The sequence below is a fragment of the Stigmatopora argus genome, chromosome 22 (genome assembly GCF_051989625.1).
Source record: "Stigmatopora argus isolate UIUO_Sarg chromosome 22, RoL_Sarg_1.0, whole genome shotgun sequence".
In the NCBI taxonomy this organism is placed as follows: Eukaryota; Metazoa; Chordata; class Actinopteri; order Syngnathiformes; family Syngnathidae; genus Stigmatopora; species Stigmatopora argus.
In genome coordinates this window covers 10,417,429-10,433,785 of record NC_135408.1, presented here as the reverse complement: position 1 = coordinate 10,433,785, position 16,357 = coordinate 10,417,429, and the positions used below count along the sequence as shown (strand labels likewise).

The window sequence follows — 16,357 nt, the reverse complement described above, 5'->3', positions numbered from 1 at the left end:
GTTTTTTGCATGGTTTCCATGGTGTAAGAATATTTTTATTGTAACATCCTGAGTCAAATTGTACAAAATCCCCAAATCTGCTTCTTAAACTGTGATTTACATTCTACAGATTGCAAAAGAGCATGGATCTTTCATATAGTCTCCATGCATAGCATACATCTTCTGAGATAAATGCAGACAATATTAAAAAGAAGAATTTGGAGATGCATTCATGCGTCCTCATACGAAAGGTCCGGTATTCTATTTGGAAACTGTGTCAAAACAACATGCAAAAGAGGGTGCAAAACTCTGAAGATTTACAAATATGCTATTGAATGACTCAAATCTAAACCTGTAAAATTTCTTCAAGACCACTTTGTACAAATTCAATACAATACATCGAAGTTCATCGACACATTCTTTGGAAGTTTGACAAGCTTTTGTCACAATTTGGTCTCCAACAATAAAATTGAAATATTCCTATTCCAAATAGTTGGGAAAAATACCTTAACTCAAAATATACTGAGTAGGCCCGTATTTTTACTAAGCAAGTAATCATGAAGAAATGCAAATTTCTCTCAACTTTTTAAATCTAAAAAAATTGAGAATTTGAAATCTCATGGAAAAATGTAGATATTATGGATATAAGTACACTTTAACTTTAACCCATCCCTTCTACAGTGCTATACTGCACTGCAATGTGTACAGTCAGTGCCACTAACTTTTTGGTATTCTCATGCTTTAACGGTGTCACAAAAACGACATTTGCCGAGACCTGAACTCACTGCAAGATTTTTGAGAATCAAGATTAAGACCAGTTCAGAATTTGAAATAAAATACAAAACGGTATAAAACAGCATTCTTGTCTTCTATGTTTAGCATTCACACTAAAAGTGAGTTACAATGAACATACCGTAAATACCTGCATTGTGCTACTTACTACATGCGAGCAATTAGCTCTTGATGGGGCGCAGTTTGCGGCCAAAGTACTCTGGCGCTGCCTCAAGCAACCAATCGGCGTCCACCAGACACAAGTCCCTCATGTAGCAGCGCGATGTGTGCAGCAGCTCGTTGAAGACGACATACGCTGGCTTGGCCTGGAAAAGAACGGAGGAAGGGTGGATGGCCACCGACTGGTGCGTGTCCAGGGCTAAGTAGCTGCCGTCGGGTTGAAGCTCCGCAGCGTTGATGAACATCCCGTGGGCGAGGCATTGGCGAACCTTCCCCGTGTCTGACCCGCATGACTCCAGCTTCAGGTTTAGCTGATGGGACAATACGCAGAATAGAATCATAATGCTAATACTACTATCATCATCCAGAATATTGTACATGTTGGGGGGGGGGTGATGCGATGTATCCATTATGCCAAATTACGAGTCCGAAATTATCATTGAATTGTCAATATGCTATTCCACAAAAGGCTATCATTAGAGCCATCAAACAAAGCATTACAAACACAAAAAAACCAAAATAGGATTGATCAAATTCCGGTTTAAAAAGAAAAGTGAAACCATTGCATTGAGATTTGCGGTGACGTACCTTGAGGCAGATTTCTCGGAGTTGAGCTTGGACGTCTTTGACCAAACCCATGTTTCTACTATTGACAAAGTTCTCCCGACACCACTCCTTAAAAATGCACAAACATACAAACGCTAATTCAAGCAGCTCTGTGGATTCTGCAAAGGTGTTTTGAAGTCGCAACACTCACCTTGTTGCCACTGACTTTCTTGAACGCTCTGTAGATGGCCAGGAGTGACAGGTGGTCTCCTTCACTGGACGTGAACTTCTTGCGCACGGCGAGAACCTCTTCTCGCCGCGCCGGAGGGTTGTACAGCACGCTGTCCACCGACAGCAGAGACACGATGCTTAAAACCTCTTCTGAGCAGGAATATTTAGGGGAAAGCAGGATGGTCTGCGAAGGACAACAGTGACCATCAACAAGGCTACTACCCTATTGTATATAAAGGGGATTATATATTGAAAAAAAAACATGTTGTATGTCTCCAAAATGTTAATTTATTTGTCGCTCAAGCCTCTTATCAAGCAGTACTACCTTGGCAAATCTTGGTTCCAAGGGGAAGCTTGACATCTTCTTCCCCAAAGCAGTCAGGAAAACCTGTCCATTGTTCTTTTCCACAGCACCGAGAAGCTCCAAATGCTCCATAGCTGAGCGAATAGCCTCTGCGATGGCCCGGTGATTAAATTGCAGATGAGTACGCTGTGACAAAAGCAGTCTGAAAATTCCGCCATCTTACCTGGAGAAGGTTTGGAGATGAAATCAAAATTGGCAACATCCTGAACCCCGAGAGCCATGAGCTGTAGCACCACACTGGCTAAGTTACACCTATAAAGCAGAAGTCCACGTTGTCAGTTTGTAGGAAAAATAATAAAATAATAATAAAGATGACCTCTGAATCTCAGGCACACTCATAGGAATGAGACGATCGAATTCTTGCTCGGTGTAGAGACGGTAGCAAATTCCCGAGTCTTCCCTTCCCGCTCGGCCTGCCCGCTGCCATGCCTGCGCTTTGGACACCCGCCGCACTGCCAGGACTTCCAACCCACTGTCTGAGAGCCAGTTAGAAAATAAACAGACTCTACATTAAATGGAGCAACACATAAAAAGATGCTGCTTGATGCGTTGCAAGGGTCAAATCAGTGCCCCTGAAAAGGTTAAAAAGCTGTGGCTGCCATTGACGGCAATAGTGATGAATTCAGTTGCATTCACGGCAGAAGGATGAAAAGAGTCACATGATTGGATGACCGATTGTCACGCAAACTGAAAGAGTTAAGGCCCCGATAGCGAAGTGAAGCATTGTCCGGGAAGAGGTGGCGTTATCTCACCAGGATTGAAACGTTTGGCTTTCACCATCCCAGTGTCAACAACATATTTGATCCCAGATATCGTCACGGATGTCTCCGCTATGTTGGTCGATAAGATAACCTTCCTGCAACCCTGGAATAAGAAAAAATGTCAAAAAAAACCCCAATAACGATCTCGGTTTAATTTAAGAGGACACAAGATGACTCGTGACTTTACCTTGGGAGCCGCTTGAAAGACCCTGAGCTGTTGCGTCGGAGGCAGCGACGCGTACAGAGGAACGACCACCATGGAGCCGCAGTTGTCCGGCAGATGCTTGGCAATGTCCCGGCAAGTTCTTGCCAGCGCCTCGATCTCTTCCTGGCCCGTCATGAACACCAAGATGTCGTGGGATGGAGGTGCTTCCTGTGCAAACATTGTAAACAACTACTTGATTTCACATAGTGCAAACATCAAGTGTAGGAAAAAAGCTGCATTTTTCATCAAATGTAATGCTGTAAAAATCCTCTTTGGTTTTTACCTCGTTAGAAAATGCTAAGTACTAACAACACATGGCGCTTATTCATTCGTTTAACATTCACTTATGGTATACTACCTGGTGTATTTGGAAAACAGTGACAAGAGCAGCTTGCAGGTAGTCAGATTGAGCCTGTTTGGTGTAGTAGATGTGAATTGGATGCTGCCTGCCTTCCAGGTACAGCACAGGTGAGTTGTTAAAGTATTCCGAGAACAGGTCCACATCCATTGTAGCTGACATCACAATGACCTGGGCACATTATTCAAAGAAAAAACATGGGTGCAAAAAGTCCAAGGTATACTATCATTTTTTTTCATGACACGACTCATTGGTTTGCCATTGACAGAATTAGACGTGCAATCCATTTGAAGTGGGAGGGTCTCCCGCTTCAAATGGATTGGACGTCTAATCGTGATAAACTCATTTAACAAATTTAAATTGAATTTCTTTGGCGCCACATATTTGGACGTCTATCATGGTCAATTTTACTGAAAGAGGTAGAACATGCCTTTGAATAAGGGGTGAATGCATTTTAATTGGTTTAAAAATCATAATGTAACGTTTCTTACCTTTAGAGGAATCTTGCCAAGTTCTTTACGCCTGCGCTGAGCTGTCTTAACCACTCCAAACAGCACATCCGTGTGCACGGTGCGTTCGTGTGCTTCGTCCAGTATGACCACAGTGTAGCGCAGCAGTAAAGGGTCGCCAATGGCCTCCCGCAGAAGCATGCCATCGGTCATGAACTTCAGTTTGGTCTCTGTGGACGTGACGTCTTCAAAACGGACGGTGTAGCCAACCTGAAGACAAATGTAACATACATATGACATATGTAATACGCCATGCGAACACGTTTGTGGGCGGCGGCCATCTTAAAGCAGTGGACTTCCCTGCCTGGCAACTCTAGTAGTGAAGGTAAGCGGATTTATTATCCGCACTGAAATACACTGTTAAAGATAAAACTTGAATGTGTGGCCATACCATCTTGCCAAGCTGCGTCCTCTTCTCTTCAGCCACCCTCCCTGCAAGTGAGATTGCGGCTACTCGGCGGGGCTGAGTGATGGCGACTAGACCCTGTCGTCCAATCCCAGCTTCATAAAGATACTGAGGGATCTGGGTGGTCTTCCCTGAGCCGGTCTCCCCTGACAACACAAAATTAATCTTATTATTATTTTATTTTTTTAAGTGATGACACGACAATAGGGTAAACGCCTTGTGAATTTGTTCAGAAACACGACATTTTCAATGTATACTCATTGAAATTGTCAATGCCAAAGGTCCAATTCATTTTCACTGGGAAGAGCGAATAAACAAATGTTGATTTGCTGTCAATAGCACGGAAAGATATTAATTCATTAAAATATATTTACAAATAATATTGAAAACAATGATAAAATATGGAAAATATATACATAAACACAAACATGTATATATATACATTATAAACACATGTATATACATATAAACACATGCATATACATATAGGTACATATTCATATATATATATATATATATATATATATATATATATATACACACATATACATACATATACATACATATACATACATATACATACATATACATACATATACATACACATATATATATATATATATATATATATATATATATATATATATATATATATATATATATATATATATATATATATATATATATATATATATATATATATATATATATATATATATATATATATATATATATATATAATTATAATTATAATTCGAAACTGCTGTACAGATGACATTTTGAATTTTGTAAACAAAATATAAATACATACATACATAACCCAAAATGCGATCTTCACGTTTGTGGACGCCGGATCTTTTAAATCATGTTGAATCGAATTACAGATATTAATGTTTGATACTTTACCTATGAGAATAACATTGTGAAGCTGTCTGAGTTGGCTCAAAAGCTGAGTCCTTGCTTGATAAATGGGAAGTTGTTTCCTTTGGACATCAATCGGCGTGGTCGCTTTTGCCTTCCCAGGCAGCAGCATGCCAGGTTTCTTCTTATCGGGGCGGAAAAAAACAGACCCCGGCTTGAATTTTTTAGCCGGAGGATGGTCGAAGTCGTAGGGCATGATCTAGAAGACAAGATATCCTGAGAACACTCGTTGTCGCGTTTATAAAAATCGATTCAATGTTAGAAACGAGAGGAAAAATGATTTTAATGGCAACAAGGAGCAAATGCGGTTGTTTTGCTTACGTATATAAAAATGGCCAACGAGCTAAACGTCGGCGCATGGCTCTGACGTCATTACACCGACAGCCTATCGCTTTAGTTTTTAAAACTCTTTGCCCTTATTATTAGATTCCTTGCCACCTTTCGATTTTTCCACGATCAACAGTTTAAATAAAACAATATGTTGTGTGCATTTTTAATACTTACTATAAAAAATACCAATAACAATATAGTTGAAATTGCTCATGAAGTGGATTGCTACTTTGTTTTTTGTTCTTTACTCTATCCACCTTGTTGGTTATGCTTGGAAACTAGCACTGTAGACATTAAAACATCTCAAGTTATTATTACAATCTTCTCGAGCTCATTTTAATGTTTAGGGATTGAAGCAGCATTTGTATCTGGAGTCAGACTTGTCTGGAATTGCTCACTAAATAACCTTCTCTTGTTTTTAGTGGAAATACTTTCCTGCCTGGCTGTGACTCAATCCCATTTTTCTCCCCCCGACATCAGTGTTTCTTGTCATATTTCTATAAGCATTTGATATTCAAACAATTAACTTGAGTAACAGCTGCACTCATACATGGTATGGCCTCACTGTTATTCTTTTCGTTGTCTTTATTTTCTCGTAATTGTAGGAATGATATCCTGAGAAACATAAACAGCTAAAGGATGACCTTCCAGTAAACTGTTTGCAAGCATGCAGTAGAGTAGTCATTTGTATTTTTGTTGATAAACTCTCTTAGTTCTTCAAAATTTGACTGGGACATTATCAAAACAAGACCAAAAAATCAGGAATATCGAGACTAAAACGCAGAGTTGTAGAAGTTTCCATGCTCTTCAATGATGAATGCAGAGCACCTCGCGGGATGTGAAAGACGGACAACAGCGGACAAAATGATGATTGCCCCACGAGAAGAATTATTGTCTGTAAATAGTGTCGTGAGGATAAGCAAACAGGAAATATGTACGAGTCTTGCCTTTGTGGCATTAACTGTATCTCCACTGTACACGCAGGAAAAGGGTGTCACAAGAGGATGTTGCGCAGACGGTAAAATATGATTGGTCAGTGACAGTCCACAGTTTGCTTTTCATAGGTCAAAGGGTGGACAATATGTGGCAACTTATGGACCCCCACCTGATGGGGAAGTGGTTATTTCGGCTGACTAAAGTGCGGGCAGCATGTGATCGATACTCACTCGGTGGCAGTATGATCGTGATTTTGAATAGTTTTCTGTCTCTATATAAGTATATGCCCTGCGATTGACTGGCGACCAGTCTAGGGCGTAGTCCGCCTTTCAACAGAAGACAGCTGGGATAGATTTGGATGTCTATTTCTCCAACATGTTAATAACAATGAATATCTATAGGATCTTTAGCTGATTCAAGATTTCATCTGAAATCCACACAATGTGAATGTGTGACAGGATTCCAGAGAGACATAAAAAAAAAAGATATTCAAAAGCGAATGAATGCAAAGATCCACAGACTGGAAGAGCAAGACGGAGCGTCAGGAAGGGCGGGAGAGAAAAGGAGAGAGAGCGAAGAGAGAGAAAGTCAAGAGTTCTCTTAAAGCCCTTTCCACGTTCTTTGAGAAACGGGAGAAGGCGGAAGGGAGAAGACCTCCGCTGCTGTCGAGAGGAAAGGAAGCCCTGCCCGGTGGGGTCAACCACCTTAAAATGAAAAGCCAAGTCACCAACGCCCTCTCGGACTTTTTCTTCGAGTATGAGACGCCGCGACAAGTGCTGGTCAGGAACAGGAGAGTGGGAGTGGTGTGCCGCCTCATCCAGCTGGGGGTCTTGGCTTACATCATCGGGTAAGACACCTATCTCTTGGCCGTGTTCAATCCAAAAGTTCCCATTTTTACAGCAAGTATGAGCTTGTTTTGGGAGTAGCAAAGGTCTATCACTATGTCAACATGTCCAATGCATTTGAACTGGGAGGGTGGCAGCGAATTAGGAAGGGAATTGGATTTGCCAAAAGATGAAAGGACCCATGAGTCACATCGGGAGTGACGCGTAGACTACGCTAAATGCCCCCTGGCCTATTTAGAAGACCGCGTGTTGCTTTGTGTTATTGCTGTTTGGGTTCCTTGCGCGCAAATGTGTGTGCGGCCAAGAGTGTGTACGTCTCAACCTGAAGGAATTGTGTTTGTTGTGTGTGTAACCAGTGACATGATGATTTGGCATTAAGTTTACTAGAGAGATGTGGATGCCTCGGCCAAATAGGTATATTAAACACAAAAATGAACACATTTAATTGTGTTCCACTCAGGATTAGACGTCGTTCTTCCCAGAGGATAAATACTATATGACCTAGAGTATTGTCATAGGTGAGCCATTCCACCCAAAAAATAAAAATAAATATAAAACAGCCTTTTTGGAATCCTACAAATGACAAAATCTTAGGCAGCATGTGATTATGTTCTTGATTAGGATGCAGTGAACTAGAGATTGGCTTTTAATTTAGTCTAGATTTCAATTTAATTTCTTTTTCATGATGAGAAAAGCATACAGATCTTCAGTGAGGCCCAAGTGCCCCCCCCCCTTTCCTCGTGCATGACAATTCAACAGTTTAAAGTCGAAAGCAAAATGGTGCACACACCCACACCAGATAGTGCTTTGCATAAATCTTCCATAATACACAACATGAAAAGGAAAAGTGTTTCAAGCCAGAGCATAATCTCCACGGATGAAACCAAAAGTAAATGACTCGTCTGGAACGAAGGGAAAAATGTCTAATTAACTTCCCACAATATGACATTCCAAGTGACAGAATTGACAAGCCATTGTTTAAGGTGCTGAAAAGAATGGAAGGGTAATTGTTGCGGTGCAACGTGCTGAGAGAAAAGCCCTTAACCAATCAAGAGGCAGATACCGATCTTACTTTCACACTTTTCATTTTCCATGCTTTACGAAGCTTGTATTTCTTAATCAATTCGCTCTACTTACCCTCATTGCTCCTAAATATACATAAACACAATTTGAATTAACCACTTTTTTATTTTTTATTATTAGGACTGATATTTCTACTTGTCACACACTATAAAGCAATTAACAGTTGTATTAATGTCCACGTATTCGGTATAATTTTGTACTAGCACTTATTAAAAGACTACATTCCAATTGAAATATAATGACAATCAATATTTAGCGGGCTTTAAACTCTTTAGTTGCCCAAATTGTTTTTGACAAGCGAAAGAATGAACGTTTATCCGTCTCTACCTGTCATAAATAGATTGGACGTCTCAAGCCGTTAATGGCATTGAATGATAAACTGAATGTTATGTTGGATATTATGCAGAGTGTATTTTTGTTTTTATTTTCTGTTAACATTATATCCATCTATTTATTAATTGAAATTCCAAAAAAATATTATAAAAAACAAAAACAAATGAACTACAACCGCTTTTCTAATCAGCCCAGAAAATATTATATAGAATATATATAATAACAGAATATTTGGACAGCGGAATGATCACCGTTCAAATAATTCTAACAGAATGAGTACACAAATAATAAATCTATCAGGTAAAAGTAAAAGTTCACCACTTTATGTAACGCCTACGCGTGTGAGCTGTCGCCATAGAGAAAAAGCAGTGTTGCGCATCCACGTCAACAAAATCCTGTACATGTCCGTGCCTGTGGACTCGGATGCTTAGCAAGGGTGTAGCGAGTCTACGACGATGACGCGCCTGACCCATTGTCTGCGCCTTCCCTGACAGGTGGGTGTTTATCTACGAGAAAGGCTACCAGTCCACGGACACGGCCGTCAGCTCGGTTTTCACCAAAATGAAAGGAGTGGGCTACACCAACGTGAACGGAGAGGAGAGAGTGTGGGACGTGGCCGACTATGTCTTCCCACCGCAGGTCTGTTACTGGGATTTGAACGTGGCACGATAATAAAAGATTGACCGTCAGGTCAACATCCATCATGGAGGGCATTATTTCGCTCATTGGCGATTTGGGGCCAAAAACGATGAGCTACGAGACATAAAATAGAGCTGCACGGCAACCAGATGTTCACATTTTAAGGCTTTTTCATCACAATGTTGGCTTGATTCCATGATGGATGTCATCATAAAGACAAATAAGATGGCCAATAGAGATTAGATTCAGGTGTCTTTGTGCTCTTCTTAAAAACACAATGCAAACAGTCAACGAAAAGGTCAAATAAATTCTTTTGTTTACCTATCAAGTTCCTGGCTCCTGTTAACTCTGAGAACCAATAACAAAAAAAGAAACCCAGACAATGGCATTTTCAGGACATTAAATTTAGAATTAATAGATGTCCTCGTGAATGATGGGGGTAAAATAAAACTAAGGTGGATGTTGAGAAAAATAATGATTCATACCATTAACTCATTGCCTGCTAATGGCAATGATATTCTAGATGTCCAATTCATTTAGTAGTTTTAGTAGGTGCTTTATAAAGTGTTGAACCTATTTGGATCTTTTGTTATTCTTGTTTTGGGGGAAAAAATTGCATATATCGAATATATTTTGAGCATGGCTGGTATAAGGTGGCATTTTGTCTTAATTGAAGGAGCAGTGAAGCTGTCTCTCAGAGCCATTGGCAAAGTGATCCAGGGTGTGCAACCATTAAAAGATAAAACATTCTGCGCAAAAGTATGATTTCCTGAATTCTACCTCAAAGTCGTCCCTGGAGGCTGGACTAGCGCTTCTGATAATTCCTCCCCACAGAGGCTGGATTTGAATAACCCCATATATACTCGACGTTCAAATTCTCAAAACTTAAATAGTTTTAATTTTGTAACATAGTTATGGAAATAAACATATCAGGATATTTCTTTAAAAGTTTAGCAATGGGAGGAGTCAAGTTTGTTTCCATAACACGCGCAACTGAATCTGGTTCTAATGCCACAATGACGATACTTTATCAATATTTCTTTTTTTATTATTCAAAACTGCAGGGAGATTCATCGTTTGTGGTGATGACTAATTACATTATAACAGAAGGTCAAAAGATGGGAACGTGTCCTGAGGTAGGTCAGCCTATTTTCATTGCAAGCGTTTTCATGATTAAAAAAACAAAAACTGATAACGACAAAATGTTTTTTTTTTTTAAATTATGTTTCAATAGTGGTACCCACTAGAAAACTTATTGTTTTAACAAGCTACAGCAGAGACCCCAAAATTGAAGGTCATTGGTGCTATAGCCATAAAAATATCATCGCAGCGGTGTAAAACAGAAGGCCCGCGGGCAAGATATGACCCGTCGTTTCAATTTTTGTGGCCAATGAAGTTCAACAAAGTTGCTGAAAACGTCCCCAAATCAGAGAATATTTACGGTTAAAAAATGACAGATGAGTTTGACAACCCTTATTATCTCGCCCTGTGCATAGAAACAGCCAATAACAAATGACACAATCGCTAGTTTAAAAACGGTAGCATCATCATCATAATGGCCAATGGCGACCTACGATAGAAACTAACTTTGGAGCTTCCAGTGTACGCTAGTTTCCATTTTCTGAGCCCATTTCATTATTTCCAACAGCTCCCGGGAAAGCACAACTGCAGCTCAGACGCCGACTGCGAAAGAGGAACTTTCAAACGTACGGGACACGGTAAATCCTGACAGCCCGACAGTGTGTGACCGTTGCAGTCCTCACTGAATAGCCATCTTTTTTTCTTTCCGGATAGAAACTAAGACCGCTTATTGAAGACTATTTGACTTGGCCTCAGACTCAGATCTCAAAACCTTTCAAGACCCGTTGATGATTAGAAGGCGGGCGAGATAAAGAGATGACGGGGCGATGTTTGCAAAATGGGCATTGGCCAATGACAACTGCTATAAAATGAAGTCATGCACAAAATGACAGCGGAATGGCAAATATTGGCTCCTGGCTTTTAATTCTTCTTTAGTTCTCTCATCAGACATTGTGTATGTTTCTATCTGGTCTTGCGTCTTATTCAAGCATATTATTTGCCTTAAGCAAACACAACAAGCAGGGGTTTCAAACTCCGGGTTCTATTCCCAACCCATAAAAATAAAGAACGCAATACTGTCACCCTCAACTGATGAACTGATTATGTATTTTGATAGTCAATCAACTTTTTAGAAGCATTGTTTACTCTTAATACATTAATAATAATTGGCAGCAAGGCTTCTTGTTTTTGGCCGGGTATTTTAAATATTTACATTTTATTAATACATGTCATAAAGATTTAAATGAATATAATTGTTTTTATTTTTGTTGTATATTATTTCATTTAAATCTTTATGACATTTATTAATAAAGGAAACTGTACGCATTCTATTTTTTTCTGATTTGGATTTCATTAAAAAACACAATAAAATAATACTAAATATTTTACTAATTGTTTACATTTTTATGTCTATATCGTTTAAAAAGGGGAAAAACCAATAGAAAGGTTCTCATATTTTGGACTTGTTTTTGGCCGGGTATTTTAAATATATTTACATTTTATTATTACATGACATAAAGATTTAAATGAATATAATTGTTTTTTATTTGACGTTAAAAACAAAACATATTTAAAATATCCTTTCATTTTAATCTTTATGACATTTATTAATAAAGGAAACTGTACGCATTCTATTTTTTCTTATTTGGATTTCATTAAAAAACACAATAAAATAATATTCAATATTTTACTTATTGTTTACATTTGTATGTCTATATTGTTAAAAAAAAGGGAGAAACCAACAGAAAGGTTCTCAGATTTTTGGACTATGCACATTTTACATAAATTCTATTGTACGACCAAAAAAAATGCGATATACATGCAATACAAAATGCCAGTTTGACACCCCTTGACATAACCCACTTTATACCGGACGATGTAAATGTTAGTCCTCCATTTGTAATTGGACTACACGCAAAAAAATGTATTTGAGAGCTACTATAATAGGCCCAAAATCTCAATTTCTCCTCTTCCATCTTACAATATTTCAGCGTTCGTGTCAGCGTTCGGCATGAAAAAGTTACATGCGTCTTGAGGCTGTCAAATTCAGCTTAGGGCGTCCCTCGAAGCGCTGTCATGTCACCATAACGAGGGCGAAGACAGGGCTTGTTGTGGAATTGGCCATCTCTGAGTGACCAAATGCCTTCTAGGAAAATGTCTGTGCTTTGGAAAGTGAAATCACATCAGAGAGCCAGATAAGGGAAACGGCAAATTCAGCAACTGCTTTGCTTCACATCTTGCTTGCTGCTGTTGATGCTAATTCAAGATAAGTAGCGCACAAGTGCAAGTCGAAATTTCTGAAGTGGCGTGTTTTTTTTGGGGTTTTTTTTCTCCTATCCTCGCTTTGCTCAAGGGAAAAACGTGCTGCAGATGGATAGTATGCTGTGTTTTTCTTTTAAAAGGACACATGACTGGCGTGTGTAATAATTCAACGGAGACTTGCGAGGTTCTCTCTTGGTGCCCCGTTGAGAATGATCACAACATACCAGAGTAAGGGCAACTCTGGCTTTAATTCAGTTCTCCAAAGAAATTGAATTCACACATTTTCTCCTTTACGTCTAGCCCTCCGCTGTTGATGTCGGCAGAGAACTATACGCTGTTCATCAAGAATTCTGTGACATTTCCCGTATTTGGTGTTTCAAGGTAAAAAAAAAGAAAAAATCCAGACAAGGTGCATCAAATTGAAATGGATTGCACGTCGTGAATGGGAGCCATTGAGATAAATGTGGCAAATTATGTAACATACGGTACATTTTGTGGTTTCAGGAGTAACCTAGTGGAGGGAATTGATGCCAAGTACATCAGCAAATGTCTTCACAATCCAAAAGATGCTCCTTTGTGTCCTATCTTCAAACTAGGGGACATTGTCAAGGAGTCTGGCTTTAAATTTGAAACTATTGCCAAAGTGGTACGTTTGACAAGAAGGTTTGGATCGGAATGGCAGGAAATGCATGCTCATTTCATCAGGAATGATTGCTTTGTTTGTTATCTAGCATGTTTGAGAATAAATATCTACAGCAGATTGGCACATACAATCAGCTACCATTTCTTTGAAGCAGAGTAACATACAGATGCCGTATACACATTTCGTATGGTGGCCTTGTATTGTATTTTTTTTTTAACTCTACATTATTTTCTTATGCAGGCCACAACTGATGTATGGTCATTGTTTCCCCAAAGTTTTGCAAATGACACTTACTTGGTGTTGTTCATTTAAAAAGGGAGCAGCCATCGGCATCGTGGTGGACTGGACGTGCAACTTTGACGTGGACGTAAAACACTGTAAACCAAAATACAACTTCCATGGCTTGTACGGAAACCCTGCAGAGAAAGACAAGGCCAGGGCATCAGTTGGTTACAACTTTAGGTGTGTACATTGTCTACGTAAAGTGGATGCAGCTTATTTCAGTCATAAAACATTCCACTGCAATTCTATAGTATTGTTGTGCGAGTATCCTAATATCAATTTGCCATGATACAGAATAATACAATTTGAATTATTTGGTGGGAAACTACACAATTATGAAGTTTTCTTGCCTCTGGGCTTCATTCTCAAAACCACGATGCAGAAGAGCACCTAAAATGATAATAATTATGCAGCGCTACCAACATGATGTGCTAAAATGTTGTTATTTTCAGGTATGCAAAACATTACCTGGAGGACAAGGTACAGAAACGAACACTACTAAAAGTGTTTGGCATCAGAATAGACATTATTGTGCAATCATTGGTAAGTCAAATACAAAAACTGACCAATCCTTTAGGTACACTTACACACAAAAATCAGAAATTCTGTGAAATACCTCTCAAGAATATGCTAACAATGAGTATTATATCATATAGTACTAATTCAGGGGAAATCCAAATGATTCAACTGTGTTAAATTACCTTTATGGCTGCCATTGAGAGCAATAAAAGTCAGATTTATTTGAAGTTTTAAGTTGAGTTTAAGTTTTAAGACTACCACTAATGTGTAAACTATGATGTCCTTAGCAGTAAAATGCTCTTACTTTGTTTTGACAGGCCAGAAAATTTGACATCATCCCAACTTTTACGGCAATAGGCTCTGGGGTTGGCATTTTTGGAGTGGTATGTTGCTTTACATTTCTTTCTGAGTCATGATGCATGTCCAATGGCGTGGAAGGCTTCGAGCGGTTCATGAAATCCGACCTCAACAGATTGTAAAACATTTTCCAGGCCACTGTTGTCTGCGATCTGGTGCTGCTGTACTTACTCCCAAAACGAGAATTTTACAAGAACATGAAATTCAAACACACAGACAACCACGGCGGACAGGTAAGCAAGCGATCTGGCCTGAAAATCCATTTTCCTAGCGCGCATGCAACACAAGATGGCGACAGTGATCAGAGAACCGTCCACTTAGAGAGGCTTGACGCACCGCACTGTGATTTGATGGACAATCGGGCCCTACTCCAAACACAAAAGCCGCGCGCAAAGGCTTCCCCATAACAAGCTTTGCATAATGCAGCGGGCCGAGACCAGAGAAGGATGCCATCCCGCATCGATCACGAATCATTTTGTATTTTTGCAGCACGACAGCGAGTCGCTGGCTTTAGACACGAGCAGCGTCTATTACAACGAGGAAGCCAAAGAAGGCGCAGGCCAAGGCCAAGACGCCGCTCCTTCAAATGTGAGTGGTCATCAGTCCGCAATTCCCCGAGCGGTCGTAACAGGTCTGTTTCTGTGACGCAGGACCCCGATTCAGAGGCTCACACAGAGACAGAGGTATCCATAGTAAGAATTTTCAGCTTTTCCCTTTCTTACTTACTCAGAAAAATGGCTACTAGTAAATAAGTGTGTTGCACCGATACCGATTAAGACACCCAACGATATCGCGCATTTAGAAAAAAAATACAATTGAGCTATTTTATAAAGACTACATTTCTGCATACTCACTTGAATCTTAAGTAATTGCCGCTTGGTCAGACAGTGCTTAGAGTCCAATCCATTTGAAAGGGGAAGCCTGGCAGTGAATAGACGTTCATACAGTGCAATAGTTACAAACTCCATTAAAATAACAGCAAGTGGACGCTGCACAAATGCGGGTCAATCATCATCTTCAGAAAAGCGGCAAGCACACCTTTTTTTTTTTACGGCAGCGTGGTCAGCTGGCTGCCATCTTGGGTAGGGCAACCTTTGGTTGGAAACTCCAGCTCGAAAACTACACATTAGACAGCATCGGCAAGTTATTTGTTAGCAGCCACTAATAGCGATGACATCATTTGAATGCAGTATATTGGTGCAATACAACTTAATAAATCCAATAATTTGGATTTTTTGGGGGCAATTTCAGAAAACCCGGGAAGGCCCCTAGTGACATTATAATAGTGAATTAATATGGGAGATACATATATAATGCATTTTACCTACTGAAAACAATTCTCTGGCTATAAAATGTATTTTCATGTAGTCCAAAGTCCCCACGGCTCGCCTGGTATCAACAATGCGTAGTTCACTGAAAGGGAAAACTATTTTGTATGTGGAAAAGTTGATCTTTTTTTACATTTATGCCTTTTTCATGTGCTGCTGTTGAACCTTTCTTCTAAAAGACAGAAGATAGAAGTTAACACATGGTTCTCAGAGGACTTATACGAACACCTTTTTTTCCTGACTGGGCTTCGTTAGACCACGGGAAAAAGAAAAAAACTTTCTCCGGCTGCAAAAGACATGGATTCCATTGCAGTATTCTATATGAGGGTCCTCCTTAAAGACCACAATGTGACTGCACAATTATACACAAGTTCTGACCAGATTATTATTGTTAAATTATTATTTCATGTGTGTGTGTGTGTGTGTGTGTGTATAGGACTTCTAGAAAGCCATTAAATTAGACATCCAATCCATTTTGAGTGATTGAAT

At 39.5% G+C, this 16,357-nt stretch overlaps 2 protein-coding genes across 4 annotated transcripts; one reads left to right on the top strand and one right to left on the bottom strand.

The window, feature by feature from the left end:
* Positions 1 to 13: 13 nt before the first annotated feature.
* dhx33 (DEAH (Asp-Glu-Ala-His) box polypeptide 33) lies at positions 14 to 15,471 on the bottom strand. Of its 3 annotated transcripts, none has more exons than XM_077591878.1 (14): positions 15,395 to 15,471; positions 13,677 to 13,798; positions 5,217 to 5,430; positions 4,296 to 4,456; positions 3,887 to 4,114; positions 3,396 to 3,566; positions 3,020 to 3,205; positions 2,824 to 2,935; positions 2,388 to 2,547; positions 2,235 to 2,323; positions 2,033 to 2,160; positions 1,688 to 1,891; positions 1,519 to 1,605; positions 14 to 1,241 (listed from the first exon to the last, which is right to left on the bottom strand). In XM_077591878.1, exons 2-14 carry the CDS (start codon positions 13,713 to 13,715, stop codon positions 933 to 935), a joined length of 2,088 nt encoding a protein of 695 aa, XP_077448004.1. In that variant the 5' UTR covers positions 13,716 to 13,798; positions 15,395 to 15,471; the 3' UTR covers positions 14 to 932. The 3 variants fall into 3 exon arrangements, with proteins under 3 accessions (XP_077448004.1, XP_077448005.1, XP_077448006.1); XM_077591879.1 differs by lacking the exon at positions 15,395 to 15,471 and adding an exon at positions 14,488 to 14,626; XM_077591880.1 differs by lacking the exons at positions 13,677 to 13,798; positions 15,395 to 15,471 and adding an exon at positions 5,553 to 5,602.
* Positions 6,986 to 16,267, top strand: p2rx1 (purinergic receptor P2X, ligand-gated ion channel, 1). The gene is made up of 13 exons (XM_077591881.1): positions 6,986 to 7,344; positions 9,253 to 9,397; positions 10,462 to 10,533; positions 11,046 to 11,115; positions 12,880 to 12,967; positions 13,040 to 13,120; positions 13,244 to 13,385; positions 13,699 to 13,844; positions 14,117 to 14,207; positions 14,501 to 14,566; positions 14,675 to 14,773; positions 15,030 to 15,128; positions 15,191 to 16,267. Exons 1-13 carry the CDS (start codon positions 7,001 to 7,003, stop codon positions 15,290 to 15,292), a joined length of 1,545 nt encoding a protein of 514 aa, XP_077448007.1. The 5' UTR covers positions 6,986 to 7,000; the 3' UTR covers positions 15,293 to 16,267.
* Positions 16,268 to 16,357: the final 90 nt, after the last annotated feature.

Coding starts and splice junctions, on each gene's coding strand:
- p2rx1 (XM_077591881.1), top strand. CDS start 7,001: ATGCAAAGATCCACAGACTGGAAGAGCAAGACGGAGCGTCAGGAAGGG. Junction 14,774..15,029: donor CAGACAACCACGGCGGACAG/GTAAGCAAGCGA, acceptor GTATTTTTGCAG/CACGACAGCGAGTCGCTGGC. Junction 15,129..15,190: donor AAGACGCCGCTCCTTCAAAT/GTGAGTGGTCAT, acceptor TCTGTGACGCAG/GACCCCGATTCAGAGGCTCA.
- dhx33 (XM_077591878.1), bottom strand. CDS start 13,715: ATGCCGATGGCTGCTCCCTTTTTAAATGAACAACACCAA. Junction 1,892..2,032: donor TGGAACCAAGATTTGCCAAG/GTAGTACTGCTT, acceptor TGTCCTTCGCAG/ACCATCCTGCTTTCCCCTAA. Junction 1,606..1,687: donor AGAAAGTCAGTGGCAACAAG/GTGAGTGTTGCG, acceptor TGCATTTTTAAG/GAGTGGTGTCGGGAGAACTT.